The sequence below is a fragment of the Vipera ursinii genome (assembly GCF_947247035.1).
Source record: "Vipera ursinii genome assembly, chromosome: 1".
In the NCBI taxonomy this organism is placed as follows: Eukaryota; Metazoa; Chordata; class Lepidosauria; order Squamata; family Viperidae; genus Vipera; species Vipera ursinii.
The window spans coordinates 260,850,635-260,870,872 of NC_139512.1; the positions used below are offsets into that span (position 1 = coordinate 260,850,635).

At 36.8% G+C, this 20,238-nt stretch overlaps 1 protein-coding gene across 2 annotated transcripts in view; it reads left to right on the forward strand.

The window, feature by feature from the left end:
• The window catches only part of NKAIN2 (sodium/potassium transporting ATPase interacting 2), a gene marked incomplete at both ends in the record, with an annotated part of 629,329 nt that overhangs the window by 281,548 nt on the left and 327,543 nt on the right, over window positions 1-20,238 (forward strand). For both annotated transcript variants that reach the window (XM_083370531.1, XM_083370532.1), the window contains one exon: window positions 15,155-15,292. In XM_083370531.1, coding sequence (XP_083226657.1) covers window positions 15,155-15,292 — 138 coding nt within the window. The remainder of the gene's footprint in view (window positions 1-15,154; window positions 15,293-20,238) is intronic.

Consider the following 20,238-nt stretch of genomic DNA (forward strand, 5'->3'; position numbering starts at 1 on the left):
AGGGTATAAAAACCCACTCTCTACATGTGCTCTCTCTTTTCTGCCAGAGCCATCTTTCTGTCTGGCTCTCCTCTTCAATAAACTACAACCTTCTTCCAAAGCAGTCGCCATGTTTATTCCCAGCTTGGACTGAACCATGATGAATACTTTTCTTTCAACAATTTGGCACCCCAGATGGGACTCCAAGCTAACATCTCCAAAGGACTGAGACTGGTAAGCCCCATCTTGCCAGCAGCAGACCTCTTGTGTCTGTGGATGGGTTTCCCAGGCCCTGCCCATGTGGAGCCAGAGTAGTAAAGGTAGTTTGGGGTTTGAGCTCAAGGGCTGACTTCCCACACATGGAAATTACAAGTAAATAACATTAAAGAGCTAACATAATGAATGCAATCTATGTGATCCGGGGTTTTTTTCCAAAATCCTCTTTTGGTAAGAGATTGTTCCTAAATCTTGTTGCTGAATATCAGCATGAGTTAGATAGCATTTAGTTTATACTGGTTGTATATTCAGTGATATTCATTGTACCTGTTTGTTAGGCAAAAACGTAACATTTAGTTGTATAGCTTCAAAATCCTGTACTTTTGGTTATATGGCAACTGCATTTAAAAGTCATTAATGTCTGGCAGAAGGAGCCCATAAATACCATAAACAAAAGAGACAAAATGGCGAGGCATCTTTGAGGTGTCTTTCAGCTTTATATGTCTATAACACTAAGTTGATCTTGGCAAATTAACTAGTCCCTAACATATTGTACCATTCAGCCCAGCATTTGTCTAAACTAGAGATGTGTATCTCACTGAAAGGGATGGAACTGGAATATTTAAAATTCTTCCCCTCAACTTGCAGGCTTTGGGATTTGTTTGTTTTGGCACACAAAGTGTGTTAAGTCTGTGTGTTTTGGGGTTTAACTCACCTGTTTTACTTTTTATTTTGACTTTTTATTCACTATTAGGATCCTTTGTGCAACTCATCCTGAATTGATCTGTATTGCTTTATATAGTTTAAAGGGCCTTGACAGGACATCATAAACTCCAAATCCTGCTTGTCCTAATGCTTGGCTGAGGCTTCACTTTCGTAACAAGGTTGGATTACCGTTAGTAATTATACTTGAATCTGTCAGTGTTCCTACTAAATAGAGGAAGCCCAGAGACGTTGTAGCTTGCCATCAGAAAAAAAAAATAAAAGCATCTTCAGGATATGCAGGGTGCCTTTCTCCTTGCACTGAATAAATGAAACATGCAGTCAGAATTAAAACAGAGCTCCATGACCTTAGCAACCGGTTCCTATGCCAGAGATTGCTAGGACTTGAGGCTTTAAGGATTCTACATTGCCCTTTTACTCTACTTTGGAGATTAAAAAAAAAAAACAAGACCAGAAAGAATGGCACAGGAGGCAGAGCCACCACTTACCTCATGAGCCATAAACTGCAGAGACATACATATGCTAGTGAATATTGAATTACTACACAGTCCTGTGTTTAATAACAACTTCTCCCAGGTGGCCAAAAAGAGCCACCACAAAGCACAAGGAGGCTGAGAGATAAGCTTAATGTAAGAGGTTGAGAACATAAAAAAGAATTCTTGGTTCAATTGCAATTTTTAAGGGAAAGCAAATTCTGCCAAAAATTTTATATATTGCAATCCACTTTTAGTTCTGGACTTTATCAATACATTTTGGGGTTGTTTTCTAGCCAGAAAGAGATTCCTGCCAAGGAATAGTATTAAAGTTTGGATTCAGGCACATTCTTGATCCTGTGGCTGTAGTTTAAAAAGGAGTCCAACATATTGATTCTATTGTATGAAAGACGATTTTAGTGAAAAATAGGGCATAATTAGAATTTTTGAGAGATATGCAGAGATCATAAAGGATATCTTATCAGGTGGCTGATGGTTTGCTGTTAATAATAATAATAATAATAAGAAGAAGAAGAAGAAGAAGAAGAAGAAGAAGAAGAAGAAGAAGAAGAAGAATAAGAAGAAGAAGAAGAAGAAGGAGAAGGAGAAGGAGAAGGAGAAGGAGAAGGAGAAAGAAGAAGAAGAAGAAGAAGAAGAAGAAGAAGAAGAAGAAGAAGAAGAAGAAGAAGAAGAAGAAGAAGAAGAAGAAGAAGAAGGAGAAGAAGGAGAAGAAGAAGAAGTAGGTAGGGAATTTGGAGGTCATCTAATCCAACCCCCTGCTCAGGCAGGAAGCCCTATACCATTTCAGACAAGTGGCTGGCCAATCTCTTCTTAAAAACTTCCAGTGTTGGAGCATTCACCACTTTTTCTTTTTTTCTTTTTTCAAAAGAAGTAGGGTCTTAGCAGATTGCTTATATTCCTAAATTAAAATGACCCTGGCATAATTTTTTGCCACTGAGAACTGCAGAATTGAGTCCTTCTCGCCCAAATCCCATTTCCTGGTAACCATGCTGGTTCCAGAATGCAGCTTCCAGGCTACCCTGAAAGCTATTAAAGAAAAAAAAATAATGTCTGTATTGTCCATGGACTGTTTTGGACTGTTAGAAAATACTATTGATGCTTCCATGGAGGTATCCATTGCTCTCTAGTTACATTTCTTGGCATCTAATTAGTGTCAGTTGTTTCCATTGACTGTAGGAAATAATATTTTCACTTCCTTATCTTATTCTGGTGAATGTTCATGTTGTTCCTCTTTGCACTTATGCCTTTTTGTGCTTTATATTTTCTGATTATAGGTTCTCCTGGAGTTCTGATTTGTCTAGAATCTCTTCTTAGAATAGATATTTTCCTTGGGGGCATACTTCTGAAATTTTTGGTGTTCAAAATTGGATTGCTCAAGGCTGGATTCCATCCATACTATTGATGCTTCCATGGAGGTATCCGTTGGTCTCTAGTTACAGTTCCTGGCATCTAATTAGTGTCAGTTGTTTCCATTGACTGTAGGAAATAAAATAGAGTGGCATTCTTGGCAATATTTTTACTTGCCTATCTTATTCTGGTGGATGTTCATGTTGTTCCTCTTCGCACTTATGCTTTTTTGTCCAGTGATAAGACTTTATATTTTCTGATTATAAGCTCTCCTGGAGTTCTGATTTGTGTAGAATCTCTTCTTAGAATAGAAATTGGATTGCTCAAGGCTGGATTCCAGTTGTGTGTTGTTGTTTTTTGAAGAATACCTGTTCAGAAAACTGGTCAGGGGCCTCTTAAAAATAATACATAGCTGGTCCTCGAGCAACCATAAATTATCTATGTGGCATTAATCTTGTAGTTCTTGCCAAGAGGTTCTTTTAGAGTTCTTTTTTAAAAAAAAATGACATACCCTATTTCCAGCGGCACAGTAGATTTCTGAGAGAGCCAACCCTACCTAACCACCAGGCAATATGATCTGTTTGTCATAATCCTTACATTGTATTCTCTATACTAATTTCAACACCATAAATATTGAAAATTGCTATAGTTTATAATATATAATACAGTTTAGATTAATTGTGTAGATGGTCACGAACAAGTGGTTCCTGAATAACAATGGCAGTTGGAACTGGAATGTCCACCGCTAAATGATATGATCATAAAATGCAGGATCACATGACCACAAAATACAGTTCCAAAAGTCCCCATTGCCATCATTAACTGAATTAACTGAACCCTCTGAACTGGGGGGGAGGGGGTTGTCCAACAATATTTTTAATTGTTGCAGTTCATTATTTGAAAGCCCCTACGCTATTTCAATTTGCTAGACCATTTGAAAATTGAAGGTTGAAAATAATGTCTAACCTGCATAAACAGCATGCTTATATTAGGTGAAATAAAATTGTATGTACTTTTGGACAGGTTTTTCTTTAGAATGCTGTTTCAATATAGTCCTTTCGCCATCATGGGTCGCATGCACGCACCCGGAAAAGGCCTGTCCCAGTCGGCCTTGCCTTACAGGAGAAGCGTACCTACATGGCTGAAACTTACTTCTGATGATGTCAAAGAGCAGATCTACAAGTTGGCTAAGAAAGGCTTGACACCTTCCCAAATTGGTGTAATACTAAGGGACTCGCATGGGGTTGCCCAAGTTCGTTTTGTGACTGGTAACAAAATTCTGAGGATTCTTAAATCCAAGGGACTTGCCCCTGATCTCCCAGAAGATCTTTACCACTTAATCAAGAAACCAGTTGCTGTCCGCAAGCATCTTGAGAGGAACCGCAAGGATAAAGATGCCCAATTCCGACTTATTTTGATTGAGAGCAGAATATAGTCCTTTCATTGTGGTCTGTGACAGTGCTCTCTTGAAAAGTTTTAAGATACAATTTTCCTTTAAAAATCCCCCCTTCCCCCTCCCTCCTCCCCCCCGTACCTCCCCCCCTCCCCCCCTCCCCCCCGACTTCCCAGAGCTAAATACAAGGTATATATATAAAAAGCAATCATAAACAATCATATACTAACAACTATAAACTCTAAAATCCATCACTCTCTAGCTTATATAGGATAAAACAAGCCTTAGTAATATTGAATATGTATAAAAAGAAACTAAAATAAGAAAAGAAAAAAAAACGAAAGAAGACTTATTCAAATGCTACATAAAACTTCTTAACCCTATACTTGTTCTGGATAAACTCAATCCATTTTCTCCATTCCATAATATAGCGTTCTTGCGAATGATCTTTCAAATAGGCCGAAATCTTCGCCATCTCTGCCAGGTCGGAAACCTTTAAAGTCCACTCTTCTTTGGTCGGCAGTTCCTCTTTCTTCCAATATTGGCCTATGAAAAGTCTTGCTGCCGTAATTAAGTTCAACATCAACTTGGTGTCCACAACTGTAGCGTCTGCAATTATTCCCAACAAAAAAAGTTGCGGACAAAACTTTATCCTCTGTTTAAAAATCTTCTGCATATTCCACCAGACTTTTATCCAAAAAGCCTTAACCTTCTTACATGTCCACCATATGTGAAAATATGTTGCATCTTCATCACCGCACCTCCAACATTTAGGCTGATAATTCGGATACATACTTGCAAGCTTTTTAGGATCTAAATGCCATCTATAAAACATTTTGTAAAAGTTCTCTCTTAGATTTTGAGCTTGAGTAAATTTTACGTTCCTCACCCAAATCTTTTCCCACGTGTCCATTGTGATAACTTCCTGGATGTTTTGGGCCCATTTTATCATACAATCCTTAACAAGCTCTGTTTCTGAGTCAATCTCTATCAATGCAAGATATATCCGTTTGATATGTGCTGGTCCCTGATTTCTAATTTGCTTTATCAAATTTTCATCAGTCATTGTAAATCCATTTTTCTGGTCTTCTTTCCACCTGGCCCGTAACTGAGTATATTGAAACCAATTTTGAACAACCTTCTCTTCTCGCAAGAGGCTATATGATTTCAAACACCAAACATTTCTTTCCAAGCTGAGGATCTCCTTGTACGTAGTCACATCATGTTTGAAGCCAGCATGTATATTTTCTATTGCGTGTTTTGGAATTGCCCACAATGGTATCTTGCAACTTAACTTATGTCTATACTTCTTCCAAACTCTCAGCAATGCCTGTCTTAAAATATGCACCCTAAACACGTTGTCTACCTTCTTATCATACAACAAATATGTATGCCAGCCAAACAACAAATCATGGCCCTCAAGATTTAATAACCTCCCTTGCGTCAAATTAATCCAATCACTTATTCCTACTAATGCAGCAGCTTCATAATATAATTTAAAATTAGGCAATTTAAGGCCACCTCTCTCACGAGTATCCTGCATAATCTTAAGTTTAACTCGTGGCTTTTTCCCTGCCCACACAAATTTATTGATACCTCGCTGCCATTCCTCCAAATTAGAATCTTTCTTAAGAATCGGTATCATTTGAAATAAAAATAAAAATTTAGGCAGGACATTCATTTTTACTGCTGCAATCCGTCCCAACAAAGACAATTGCAATTTTTCCCAACTCTCCAATTCTTTTTGAATTTTCCCCCATAGTTTTTCATAATTATTTTTATATAGCTTTGTATTAGAGGGCGACAAAATCACCCCCAAATATTTAACCCTTTTAACAATCTCAAATCCAGTTAATCCTTCTAAGAGAGCCTTTTGCGAAACTGTCATATTTCTGGCCAAAATTTTGGTTTTCTGTGTATTAACTTTAAATCCAGAAACCTTCCCATATTGTGTTATTATCTCCATCAGGTCCACAACAGAGTTCTCTGGCTGGGTCACTGTAACAACCAGATCGTCTGCGAATGCTCTCAATCTGTAGTCCTGATCTCCAATTTGTATCCCCTTAATTTTTTCCGAATTCCGAATTTTAACCAATAATATCTCTAATGTTAACACAAATAACAAGGGCGATAACGGACACCCTTGCCTTGTGCCCTTCTCAATATTACATGCTTCTGTCAAGCTATTATTAACTATAATTCGGGCAGTTTGTTTTTGATATAATGCCCTAATCGGCTGTAAAAAATTTTCCCCAAAATCCATTTTGTCTAAAACTTTCAACAAAAATTTCCAATTCAATTGATCAAAAGCTTTTTCAGCATCTAAAAAAATTAGCACCGCAGCGATCTGGTTGTTCCTTTCCAAAAACTCTAACACATCAACTATATGTCTCACATTATTTTTCATTTGCCTACCACTAATAAACCCTGTTTGATCCCCATGAATCACCTGTTGCAGAACCCTCATCAGTCTATTAGCCAAAACCTTAGCAAATATCTTGTAATCTGTATTTAAAAGTGATATCGGTCTATAATTTTTAACTTGAGTAGCATCTTGGTCTTCCTTCGGAATCAAAGAAATAAAAGCTGTTCTCCAAGACGGTGGCACCTTTCCCCCCCTCTGGATTGTCTGGAACAGTTCCTTTAACGGTTTTATCATCTCTAATTGTAAATTTTTGTAATAGGCTGCAGTCAAGCCATCCGTACCTGGTGCTTTATCCACCTTCAATTCCTTAATTGCTGTGAAAATTTCTTCTTCTGTAATCAGTTGATTAATCCCCTCTTTTTGTACTTGCGTAAGAACCGGGATGCTAGCATTCTCCAAATATATATCAATATCTTTTTCATTAATTTCCTCTTTAGCATATAATTTCGAATAGAAATCCACAAAAGCATCCTTAATAAGGTTCTGTTGAAACACAACCCTTCCTTTATACTCAATCTTATCTATATTAGAAGCCCTTTGTTTTTTCCTCAATCTATAAGCTAACCATCTGCCTGGTTTATTGGCGTTGCAAAAAGTATTATGCCTAACAAACCGCAGATTGGTCGCCACTTGATCAGCCATTAATTTATCAAATTGTCCTCTTAACAGTCTAATAGCCTCCTTGGTCTTCACATCCTCTGAGTTCAAAATCAAAGCCTTTTCTTTTTCCTTTATTTCATTCTCCAGTTCTTTCCTTCTAGTTTCCACTGCACGTCTATGTTTATTATTCATATATATCAACACCCCTCTCATATAGGCCTTGCTAGCATCCCAAACCATATCCATAGAGGTACCCTTATTCATGTTAATCTCAAAAAAATCCTTCATCCGCTGTTTGCATTCTTCCACATTGCTCTGATTTCTAAACAAATTCTCATTTACGCGCCACGAGCGCCTGTCTCTTTTCTCCTTATCAATCTCTAACCAAACTGGACTGTGATCAGAGATAGTTCTTGCACAAATCTTCACCTTTTTAGTCCTCAAAAAAAATCATTAGTCAGCAAAATAAAATCAATCCTCGAAAAAGATTGATGTCTATCAGAATAAAAAGTATAATCCTTCTCCTGCAAATGTCTCTTACGCCAAATATCTCGCAATTCCAGGTCATCCTTCATTTCAAAAAAAGATTTAGGCAATCTAGCATGACTTGGAATGCGCTTGAAAACTCCAGCCTTGTCCAACTGCACATCCAAAACACCATTCCAGTCCCCCATAAAAATAAAAGATTTATAATCCAACTGGGTAAGCTTTGTATGAAGTAAACTAAAAAAGTCAGCTTGTTGTTGATTAGGTGCATATAATCCAACTAAAAGCGTCTTTTTACCTTCTAACAGCAGCTCAATCATAACATATCTTCCATGCTTATCTGCTTCAATTAAGTCTGCTGTTAAGGCACTTTTAACATAAACAACCACTCCATTTTTCTTGTTCTCTGCAGAAGCAACAAATTGCGTACCCAACCTCGAGTTCGATAAATACTTTTGATCCAAAACTCTAATATGCGTTTCTTGCAAACATATAACATCTATCTTAAATTGTTTTAAATATTGAAAAACTTTCTTCCTCTTCTGTGGTGAATTTAGTCCATTAACGTTCCAGGTTAAGAATTTAGTTGCCATGCATATCCTCCCAAAGCTCTTGGAGCACAGCTTTGATAGGACTATCTTCTTTAGGCCGTGCTCCTCCCACTGCTTGGCTATGAGTACATTGTGAAGATTCTGAAGACTTTTGCTGGTCTTGTTCTTTTATTTTCTTTGCTCGTTTTAAAGCAGCACGCGTTACCCTTTGCTCTCTAGGATCATCCAAAGAAGTTATAGCTTGATCTCCTCCAGCACCATTTTCCTCTGTTTCATCCTCTTGATGTTCTCCTTCTCCAGATCCCTTTGCAGCTTCCAGAAGCGTTAATGGGGTTGCTTTTAAAACATTATTGTAGAAATCACGCGCTTGCTTCACAGTAATCAGCCGATACCTTTTACCTTCATACATCACCATCAGCCCGTCTGGAATCTCCCATCTGAACCTTATATCTCGTTGCTTGAGCTCTTGCACAAGAAATGTAAAGTCCTTCCTTCTCCTTAAAATCTTTGGAGGGATTTCTTTTAAAACCAAGACTTCTTGATCAGCAATCACAACTTTAGCATCATAGGCAGCTTGTATAACTTCATCTCTAATTTCTCTTTTTGCAAAGTAAACCACCACATCTCTAGGCAACTTTCTCTGTCTGGCAATCCATGAATTCACACGGAACACTTTATCCATAGCTGCTCTTATTTCAGATGCTGGCTGGTTCAATACCACTTCAAGAGCCTCAGAAACCAGCTGCTTTAAATCTTCCTTAATATTCTCTTTTAAACCTCTGATTCTAACAGCAAACTGCATCTGGTAATATTGGGCAAGGCTTAACTCCCTTTCCATTTTGTCTCTTAAATTTTCATTCTCCCGTACTTTTACTTCTAATATTGCATTCTTTTGGGTCAAATCATCCACTTTTTCATCTAAATCTTCCACACATTCCGCCACTTTATGCACTGAAGACAAAATGTCTACCTTCATCACGCTGAACTTCTGTTCCATCCTCTCTTCCATTCTCTCCTCCAGTTTCTCCAATTTCTCCTCCATCTGTGCAAATTTATCACCAATTGATTGATTAATTGATTCCAAAAGTACCTGGGCATGTTTATCCAGAGCATCTCGTAAGTCCTTCGGTGTCAGTACATCAGGAGGGTGCAACGCCTGTAATGATGATTGTTGCACCAGAGAAGATCCACCACTCCGAAGAGTTTTAGGGGGAGGTTTAGCCGCCATCTTTTACTTTTCAATTGTGACGCACTTTCACTTAAAGTTTAAAAAGTCCATCAAGCTCGAGAGTATAATAAAATAGTCCTCTTCACCTTTTCCTCTTGTACCGCTCTGCCTGCTCCTTTAATCCATACTCCTTTCTTCAGGCAGGGGTGGTCGCAGATGCCTGGCTCTGCTCCAAGAAATCTGGAGCAGAGACGCTGGCCAGCTGGGAGCAACCCAGGCTTCGGGGGAGTTCAATCCTTCAGCCGCCCAAGCTCCAAGCTCAGGCAGCCCCGGAGAACTCGACCCCTACCTGGGGCCTCACCCCCTCCTCTTCTCCCGAGGAGGGGGCTTCAAATTCACCCAAACAGCTGATCGGCGCTGTTTCGGGCGAAAAAACACACAGCTGAGCCGCGGGCAGCCCGGGAAGGCTGTCTCCGGCGCCGCGCAGCCACCGGAAGTCTGTGACAGTGCTCTCTTGTACCGAAGTCCTGTTTACCATAGAATATCATAAATTTAGTAACTCGGAGAAGAGATCTATTCACTACAGCAATAAAAGCACTCAAAGGCATAAAGTAAAACACCAAATTAAAACACCAGAACTAGTTCATGAAGTAAGCCTGCGAAATAAAAAATACAAAAACGTGGAAGTTTAGTGGGAAAAGTACTGTACCTAAATCTAAAAAACAAAAATATTTTTTAATATTTTGCACAGTAATGTTGCATAAATAAAAAATATTCTTATCTTGTGTTGCTAATGTGAATTGATAAATCTTTTTATTTTTTAATTGTAACGTATTTTTGTTAGCCCGGCTCCCCCTCCAAAAAGCCAAAAAAAAAAAGAAGATAAAAGCGAAAAAAGGAATATAAATTTACAAACTGCGTAAAATTAAATAAAAACTTTGGAAGTAATATCAGCAATAAGTCTAAAGGTGAAGAATTATCAATTCAGCGCATGAGTTATTTTTTACATTGAGGCACACTTTCACAATTTCATTTTTCTAAAGAATTATGTGTGATTTCCAAGAAATAACTCAAAGTGTCCCGGCAACTGTTACCATATAAAAAGTGCAACTCCATGTACTTTTTAAGGTTATAAGGTTGGCGATGTATTTTGCTAATTAGAAGCAAAATGCTTTTAGTAAATCATGGTGTGTTTCTTTATTGCTTTTTTTGGCACATGTTTTTTTTTAATTAGTGTACCTGTGAGGTATGGTTACTCTATCTCTAGCTTTTTTCTCTGTTGCAGTCCCTCTCTCTTGATGTCTAAAAATACTGAGATCTCTTGGGAAGAAAATACCCCTTTTTCTACAATTTTACATTTTTTTTTGTAAGAACTTGTCTGTTCAAACTGTCTTTGCCCATAATTTTTGTTTCCTTAGGCTCCCTCCTGGCAGCTGAGCATTCCAACTTGGTTGTCCTATGGCACAGATTAGCTAAAACGCTCCTGCTGTGTTTGCTAGTCTTGCATGTGTTGAAAAATATGGAAAGTCTTTAAATGCTTACGTAATAATATGCCTAATATAATATAATTGATCAACAAAAAAGGAATTACATGCTTGCCTGTAAATTCAGAGCAAAAACATATAGAGCCTTGGTGGAGCAGTGGGCTAATGCCTCCTTAAGTAACACCAGCTGCCTGCAATTAGTGCAGGTTCGAGTCCCACCAGGCTCAAGGTTGACTCAGCCTTCCATCCTTCCGAGGTAGGTAAAATGAGGACCCAGATTGTTGGGGGCAATTAAGCTGACTTTGTAATAATGTCGCTTGGGGGGGGCGAAAGCCCTAATAAGCAGGCATATACATAGAATGAAGGCTATTGCTAAGCACATTGGTTTGTGCTTAAATTGTAAGCCGCCCTGAGTCTTCGGAGAAGGGTGGGATATAAATGGGATTAAAATAAATAAATAAAAATAAAAACAAAGTTCAAAGAAAATGGCAGAAGAGAAAAAGCTGTTTCTTCTTAAAATGTAATATTTTTATGGAAATATTTCTACCCAAGCATGGCAGTGGATCAGTTGAATTAGGTGCTTATGTTATGCATGCACCTTTGTTTATTTAAAAGGTAATATTGGTCTATGAGATAAAGTATCTCAGCAGAATAATTAATTTTGTTTACTGATTTTATTTAAATTTATAAGGGATTTCAAGGACATAACTAGTTAAACCCTCTTGGGGGCCTTGTTCCTTACCAAGCTGTTGTTTGAATATAGCAAAATGATGCAAAGCATTTATATGCATGCCATTTAAAAATGGTACACAGTGTGCATATTTTGTTGGGTCAGGAATAAACTACATACATAAATCATATTGAAGTGCTTCTCTACATTCATTCAAGATTAATGTGATTATTCCTCAAGAGCATCAAAATCCCTGATCAATTGTTCACTTAGTTTATTCATGTAAACAATTAAAATAAACCAGTGCACTATAGATATATATTGGAAGTCCAAATCATTTGAAATAAAAAAATTCTTGCTTATTGATGACTTTTTTATAATTATTACAAGAAATGCTTTGTAATTACCACAGTATATCTTAGGACATATACTGATATTGTTTGCACTAAGGATGAAACTTCATTTTTGTTATATATCAAAAATGTTGATATAAGAAATTTAACTTTCCCTATTAAAATTTCTTTGTTCCCTGTGTCTAAACCTTCAAGTCAGTTTGAAGAAAAGTAGATAAACTTAAACCTGTTATGTGCTACTAGTGATTTCCCATTTTGATTTACAATATCAATGGGCAATGTATAAACCATGTGTAGTCCTTGGCTTATGGTAATGGGTACACAAGGGTTTCACGCAAATGTTTTGTTTTCCCTTGCTTTTAGTACCACTTTTAAAGATAGATCAAAAGGATCTATCTTTAAAAGTGGTACTAAAACAAATAAAATTAATTAATGGGTTTATGGGTAGGTGTGTAAATACAGTAAGTTCATAAATAGTTTCCAACTCTGCAGTGAAGATTTCTTAATAAATTCTAAAAAATGTATGAGGAATGCTTGTGGTGACATTAGAGGTATTGAGGATGTGAAAGTATTTTGCATTTTTGTGTGCAGATGCTGTGGTTTAGTTAGCTGAGACCCTGAGTTATTTGTAATAAATGTTATGTAGATTGTATGTTGCAATGGGAATATGGATGTGAAAACTGATATGTATTAAGTAAATTAGAGTGAATGACTGCTCTGTGTTTTCATTAATGTGGTGGGTTGACTCCAAAATTGGATTAATCATATTAGTTTGTTAAAAAAATGAAAAAAAATCTCCAAATTTCCTTGAAATTGTTATGTAGTATTTAACTGAAATAAAGAATTATGTCATCCTTGAAATAGTAAAATGACATTAAGTCAAATTTATTTTTAGCCATACATATATGTAAATATCACAACATAGAGAAGTAAGTTCTTGTTTCTACTGCAGGAAAACTTTGTGGTACCTTAAAGACTAGAGACTGACATCTCATATTATGTCAGCAACTTTTTTGGATGGAAACCATTTCATGAATGCATGAATTGTCTTCTGATGACTATTTGGGCATATCTATTGTACAGTATATAGTTTTTCTGAAAAGGTTGTAGAAGAGGCTTCTTCTAATATGATTTTTATTTCCCAGCCTAGTCTATAGGCGTGGGATTTTGTGATGGTTTCCCATTCAACTATGAACCAGATCTCTTCTAGTTAACTTGTTAGATGACAATCAGGATGCTGTCATCTTCTGAGTTTTTGTGAAGAATATCTGATTCAGCTAAACCTGAATCTTACAGGTAATATTAGTCATGAGAAAACTCAGCAAGTCAGTGAATGAAACATCCCTCTCACTTTTCAAAAATAAGATTGTGAAGGTGGGAAACAGGATTCAGCTATCATTCATTTGTTCTCCTGCATATCTTATTTTTTTTCTGTCCTTTGCAACATGGGAAGCAACAGATAAAAAGGAGGCTACTTCACGTACTAACGGCAGCAAGAATTGTATTTGCCCAACATTGGAAAAATGAAAATTTACCAGCTGAAGAAGTACTAATTTACCAGCTGAAGAAAATTTACCAGCTGAAGAAAATTTTAGAGTGTGCAGAAATGGATAGATTGACTTAAGAGAAAGAAGACTCAGTGTATTTTAGAAAATGGGATAATTTCTATCAATGGCTAGAAAAACGAGTTAAGAGAAAGGAATGTGATATGTAATTTTGAATATATATTAGCAAGAAGAATGTTATTGAGTGATTAATTAACATATTGTTTATGATAATTAACTATTATCTATTATTGTTTGTTAAACACTTGAACCCAGACATTATGCTGTTTGCTTAATATTCAGAATGTTATTTGGAAAAACCCCAACCCTAATCCTAACCCTAACCCAAATCCCAACCCCAACCCTGACCTCACCTTATTCCTAACCCTATAAAAACTAATAAAATCTATATAAAAAAGGAGGCTACTTTGGTACTATCATCGTGGTTCTATCATTCTTTTGCTCTTTCTGTCAACTCACTGGAACCAAGTATGTTTGGTCTGTGAATCTTTGGTGATTGTGCTAAAACGGTTGTAATATTGTTTCAGCTGAGGCTATTGTCCTCAGATCTTAAATCAGAAGTATAAAGCTCTGATACATTTAGCTCACAAGATGCCATTCCATAGTGCTGGAAAATTACAGTACATGAGTTTTGATAGTTGCTAAAATGGATTTCCATTTTACACAGCGGCAACAACTACAATCAGTGTGCCTTCTGTGTTTGGCATTCCTGAGAAAAACAAGTTATGTATCTTTACAAGAGCTTGACACATTTTGAGAGACAATTAGCTGAATGATCCATTTTTGTTCTTAAATAATGGTATGCGTCTAATGAGTCTCTCTCTCTCTCTCTCTCTCTCTCTCTCTCTCTCTCTCTCTCTCTCTCTATATATATATATATATATATATATATATATATATATATATATATATATATATATATATATATATATATATATTCAATGTAGAAGAAATTGAGCTTTTCAATACATTTTCAGATGGTTTCAATAAGGCAGAATATAATTCATGAGATACATATAATTCCCAAAATCTCTTTCAGGACTGTACAAAATGTTAAAAATCCAAACCTTAAGTAAATCGTTTGTTTAACTGTTGTTAATTTTAACCCTTTTAATGCTTTCATGCTATTGTAAGCAACCCAGAGTTACTGTGGGTAGTGAACCTAGCAGCATATAAAATAAATCATAGTTTTGCAGTGCAATTACTTGCATTGCAAACATGGATCAATCTTAATTTCATATATTTAATACTTGACTCAGATCCTTTCTTTTGCCACACATGCACAGGTATGCACTCACATTTTGATCAGAAAATAGCCTACATTGAACTTGCAAGCAAACCACCGATTCTAGACATGGAAATCCTATTAATGGTAAATGATGAAGTTGTTAATGCTTCACTGCCTTCAGCTGTAGCATCTCATTGAATGAGGATTTATATCTTGCTAAAACTGCCCATGTGAATATTTTATCTAAACAGATCTCAGTGGATTGATTGTTGCTTAAAAAGGCACATTTTTAGTTAAACAGAAAGAGTGAATCATAGCAAAACTGCTTTTCTTTGTCTTTTTTTGCCTCATCAGTACTAACGGTAGTACTGAAGAAGGAAAGAAACTATCCTTCAAAACAGTGTTTTTTTCCTCTCTCTTTTCTTTCTTCTTGAGCTATTCTAATCAAATCACTGTTGTTGTTTAATCCTAGGTCTGTGTGCTGGAGAGACAGATATTTGATTTCCTTGGTTATCAATGGGCACCAATCCTGGCAAATTTTGTACACATTATTATAGTCATACTTGGCCTATTTGGAACCATCCAGTATAGACCTCGCTACATAACAGGAGTAAGTATTATTAACTTTGTATGCTTAAGAATGTACCTGCTATATACAGTAAGAATTAAGAGACATTAAGACATTCTCTATAGTTTAGGAGGCATCTGTACATATAATCTCTGTGATCAAGGCAGATTAACTATATCCAGAAAATACAGCAAATTGTTCAGAGATCACTGGATTTTTTTTAGAAAAGTATGTTGCCAGATTTACATAATGTCATGTAGGGATATATATTTTCAGTAGCTGAAAAGTTAAGCTATTTATGCTTTGTGAGTGAAATGGGTGATTTCCACACCTCCCTCCCTCCCTCCCTCCCTCTCTCTCTTCCTCCTGTCTTTCTCTTTCTTCAAAGAACTATTCAAATTGTAACCTTAAAATTATTCATGACAGTTGAACTCAAAAGCAATCAGAGTTGAAGAGTATTCAAAGAAAAATGAAGGTAAAAGGGAATGCAATAAAAATGGTTTTAAAGAATAATACAAGATGTATGGCCAACAGAGATGACATTTCTATAGATTACAGAGTCAGACCTTATTCTTTTACTGCTCGGTCTATTAGTTGGATGGCTGAAAAATGTTATCCATAAAGATCAATAATAACAGCAGGTTACATTCATCCGCTAGAGCTTAGCAATTGCTATTTAGACTCTATCTGCAACTTTGATCATTCAGAGGTAATGTATGAATATAGTCCATAATAATGCAGTTGTAGTTATATACTTCCAATTTTTGAAATTGATAATTGCTCCCTAGTGCTCAGAATATCTCATTATTACAGCTACCCACTCCAGCAGATTCTGGGCAGCTTGCAAAATATAATACTAAATTAGTTAAAAACTTTGATAAAACAAAGCAAAAGTTATCATAAAAACAGAAAAAATGGGTAATGAAATGTCTGCAAGAACACAACCAAGCCCAGAGAGCATCTTATTTCAACCCTGAGCTACAAATATTCCCCTTTATTAAAAACAAAGAATGGGAAGGATCTTCCCATACACATCAAACTTGAACCTGGGACTACAGGGAGTGCAGAATTATTAGGCAAATGAGTATTTTGACCACATCATCCTCTTTATGCATGTTGTCTTACTCCAAGCTGTATAGGCTCGAAAGCCTACTACCAATTAAGCATATTAGGTGATGTGCATCTCTGTAATGAGAAGGGGTGTGGTCTAATGACATCAACACCCTGTATCAGGTGTGCATAATTATTAGGCAACTTCCTTTCCTTTGGCAAAATGGGTCAAAAGAAGGACTTGACAGGCTCAGAAAAGTCAAAAATAGTGAGATATCTTGCAGAGGGATGCAGCACTCTTAAAATTGCAAAGCTTCTGAAGCGTGATCATCGAACAATCAAGCGTTTCATTCAAAATAGTCAACAGGGTCGCAAGAAGCGTGTGGAGAAACCAAGGCGCAAAATAACTGCCCATGAACTGAGAAAAGTCAAGCGTGCAGCTGCCAAGATGCCACTTGCCACCAGTTTGGCCATATTTCAGAGCTGCAACATCACTGGAGTGCCCAAAAGCACAAGGTGTGCAATACTCAGAGACATGGCCAAGGTAAGAAAGGCTGAAAGACGACCACCACTGAACAAGACACACAAGCTGAAACGTCAAGACTGGGCCAAGAAATATCTCAAGACTGATTTTTCTAAGGTTTTATGGACTGATGAAATGAGAGTGAGTTGATGGGCCAGATGGATGGGCCCGTGGCTGGATTGGTAAAGGGCAGAGAGCTCCAGTCCGACTCAGACGCCAGCAAGGTGGAGGTGGAGTACTGGTTTGGGCTGGTATCATCAAAGATGAGCTTGTGGGGCCTTTTCGGGTTGAGGATGGAGTCAAGCTCAACTCCCAGTCCTACTGCCAGTTTCTGGAAGACACCTTCTTCAAGCAGTGGTACAGGAAGAAGTCTGCATCCTTCAAGAAAAACATGATTTTCATGCAGGACAATGCTCCATCACACGCGTCCAAGTACTCCACAGCGTGGCTGGCAAGAAAGGGTATAAAAGAAGGAAATCTAATGACATGGCCTCCTTGTTCACCTGATCTGAACCCCATTGAGAACCTGTGGTCCATCATCAAATGTGAGATTTACAAGGAGGGAAAACAGTACACCTCTCTGAACAGTGTCTGGGAGGCTGTGGTTGCTGCTGCACGCAATGTTGATGGTGAACAGATCAAAACACTGACAGAATCCATGGATGGCAGGCTTTTGAGTGTCCTTGCAAAGAAAGGTGGCTATATTGGTCACTGATTTGTTTTTGTTATGTTTTTGAATGTCAGAAATGTATATTTGTGAATGTTGAGATGTTATATTGGTTTCACTGGTAAAAATAAATAATTGAAATGGGTATATATTTGTTTTTTGTTAAGTTGCCTAATAATTATGCACAGTAATAGTCACCTGCACACACAGATATCCCCCTAAAATAGCTATAACTAAAAACAAACTAAAAACTACTTCCAAAAATATTCAGCTTTGATATTAATGAGTTTTTTGGGTTCATTGAGAACATGGTTGTTGTTCAATAATAAAATTAATCCTCAAAAATACAACTTGCCTAATAATTCTGCACTCCCTGTAAAGCCAGGTTGTCAGAGCTTATTGGAATCCCAGGAAAGAGGGCATCATCCATATTTTTGGAGGAATGATGTCCCAGATTGTGGAGGTTGCAACAGAGAAGGCATGCTTTCTAAGTCCCAAAATATGGCAACATAAAAGATACCTGGAATGTACCCACTCCACCCAAAGACATCTGGAATGCAGCTCTCAGAACAGTGGTGACATATGGCCACAATGAGACATGCCCATTGCTGCTTGAGCCACTGCATTCTCAACCAACTGAAGTCAAAAAACACAATCAATGTTGAACATATATTTTGAGAATGGCGGATATGCTTTGGAATGTCATAGAAAACTCTTTTTGAATATTATGGTTCTTGTATCCACTTGTACTTCATTTATGCTTAGTTAGCATTGCCTCTAAGGAGCAAAATATATTTCATTACAACAAAGTAGTTTGAAGTTTTAGAAGAAATAAAGTTTCCATTTGGTTCTGTGTATGGTCTCACTAAACTTAGCTAATTGCAATAGTTCCTTCCTCGGGATTCCCTATCACAGTGGTTTGATTTCAATATTGTCTTAAAAACGTATGTTTACAATAAAACTGATACAATAGAATATCCTATCACACTAAGTATTTTTTCCAAGCCAGTTTATTTAACTATACTGTGTAGTTCGTACTATCCTAGAAGAATTTCTGTAGCTTTACCACCATCAACATCCCTGCCAATACTATAGATTTTTTTTCCACACACATCAATTTGATAAACAAGCCAGGTGTCTGCTCCTTTGCTTTATGTCTGCAAGAGTCATGTCCTGTGTGCTTCTTATACTTGGCATCCTCTTTGTTGAAATCCGGCTCTGAAGCACTCTCCGCCACCAAAGTCATTAATTCTTCATAGAATCATTGACATTATAAAACATAATTAATAGTTTTCCTCCAAATTATAGTAAAAGATCTCCTAACATGCATGCAGCTTCTTTTTTTCCTCCCTTCTGTTGGAATAAGTCACACGAAACAGGAATTCTGTGTCTGTTAGTTCTTGACATTTTTACAAGCAATCTCCTTCTGTACTAAACATATAGCCTTTTATACAGGATAAAGCACAGGTCAGTGAACTTATCTGGGTGATTCACAGATTACAAGCGTCACACAAGGATAAAGAAATAATTCTCAAGCCTACAAGAGCTCGTTTTTGATATTTTGCCAAACATCCTGATAGGAAGATCCATGCAGCAAATCTGCTCTCCTAATTTTATATAATGATTCTTGGATGTTCTGAGTCTCTCTGTTCACTGCTGGGAATAGTACATAGATGCCAGCCTGATCCTCTTGTGGATTAAAATTAACATGTCAGAGGAATGAAATAGCAACTTCCATTCCTGATGTATGCATGTTAATTAGAACACATTTACAGAGTACGTTTGTGTATACATTTTGGGGATGATAAACATCATCATGCTTGGCATGGAGTTGCTTCGTCATTCTGTCTCCCGGTAAAAAGGAGTGCTAGAAAAAGGAGTACAGACAGAGCCAACTTTTTCTTCTTACTTTGATTTACAAATTATTTATGCTTATTCTACCTTCATATCTATCTCTGGCACATTTTCCTGGTAAAGCAATTTGGAAACATTGATTGGAAGCCATTCTCCTAGAGAACATGAACTATTTTATTCCTAATTCTGCTGTATACGAACAATTTGATTGCAAATTTAGCCTTCCAGTAGAACACGATCTTCATATTCCCATATCACTCTTCATATCCAGAGACTAAGAAAACTTTCCAGGATAATTTCTATTTTCACAGATGGGGGAAAAAAGGAGACCTGTGGAAATTTCTGTAAATACAAGGAGTAATCATATAATATTGAATATAGTTACTTTGTGAGTAGAACTTCAGTTTATTTGCAAGCTGGTCTTACAGATCTTAATTAAAAAAAACAGTAGAGCAACAGTTCTATCTCTATCTTTCATATTTATTCAAGGTGGAGAAATGAAACATGTTTTGATTTGAATGGTTATAAAAACTCAACAAATTCCTTTTTCCCAGATCTATGTGAGAATCAAAATAGATTTGCAAAATTCAGAAAACATGCAAGCACTAAAAAGTATCTATTGAAGAAAGTATGTACAAAATGAATGTTTGAAGAAGTAAACATGATAGGAAAAATATTAAAGAAAACTAATATTTATGAAACATACACAAATTAGAAAGTTCTCACAATGACTAATATGTTATTAATTTTCAATCAGGTTTTCTTTTTTTGTGAGGTAGTGGAACTGAATTCATGAAGCACAGAAATGAGTGAAATAGATTTATGACTAGGATGGAAAATGCAAAAATGAGTGAAGCTGAAGGGGAAAGAATTGCCCATTCTTAGTGCAAGGTC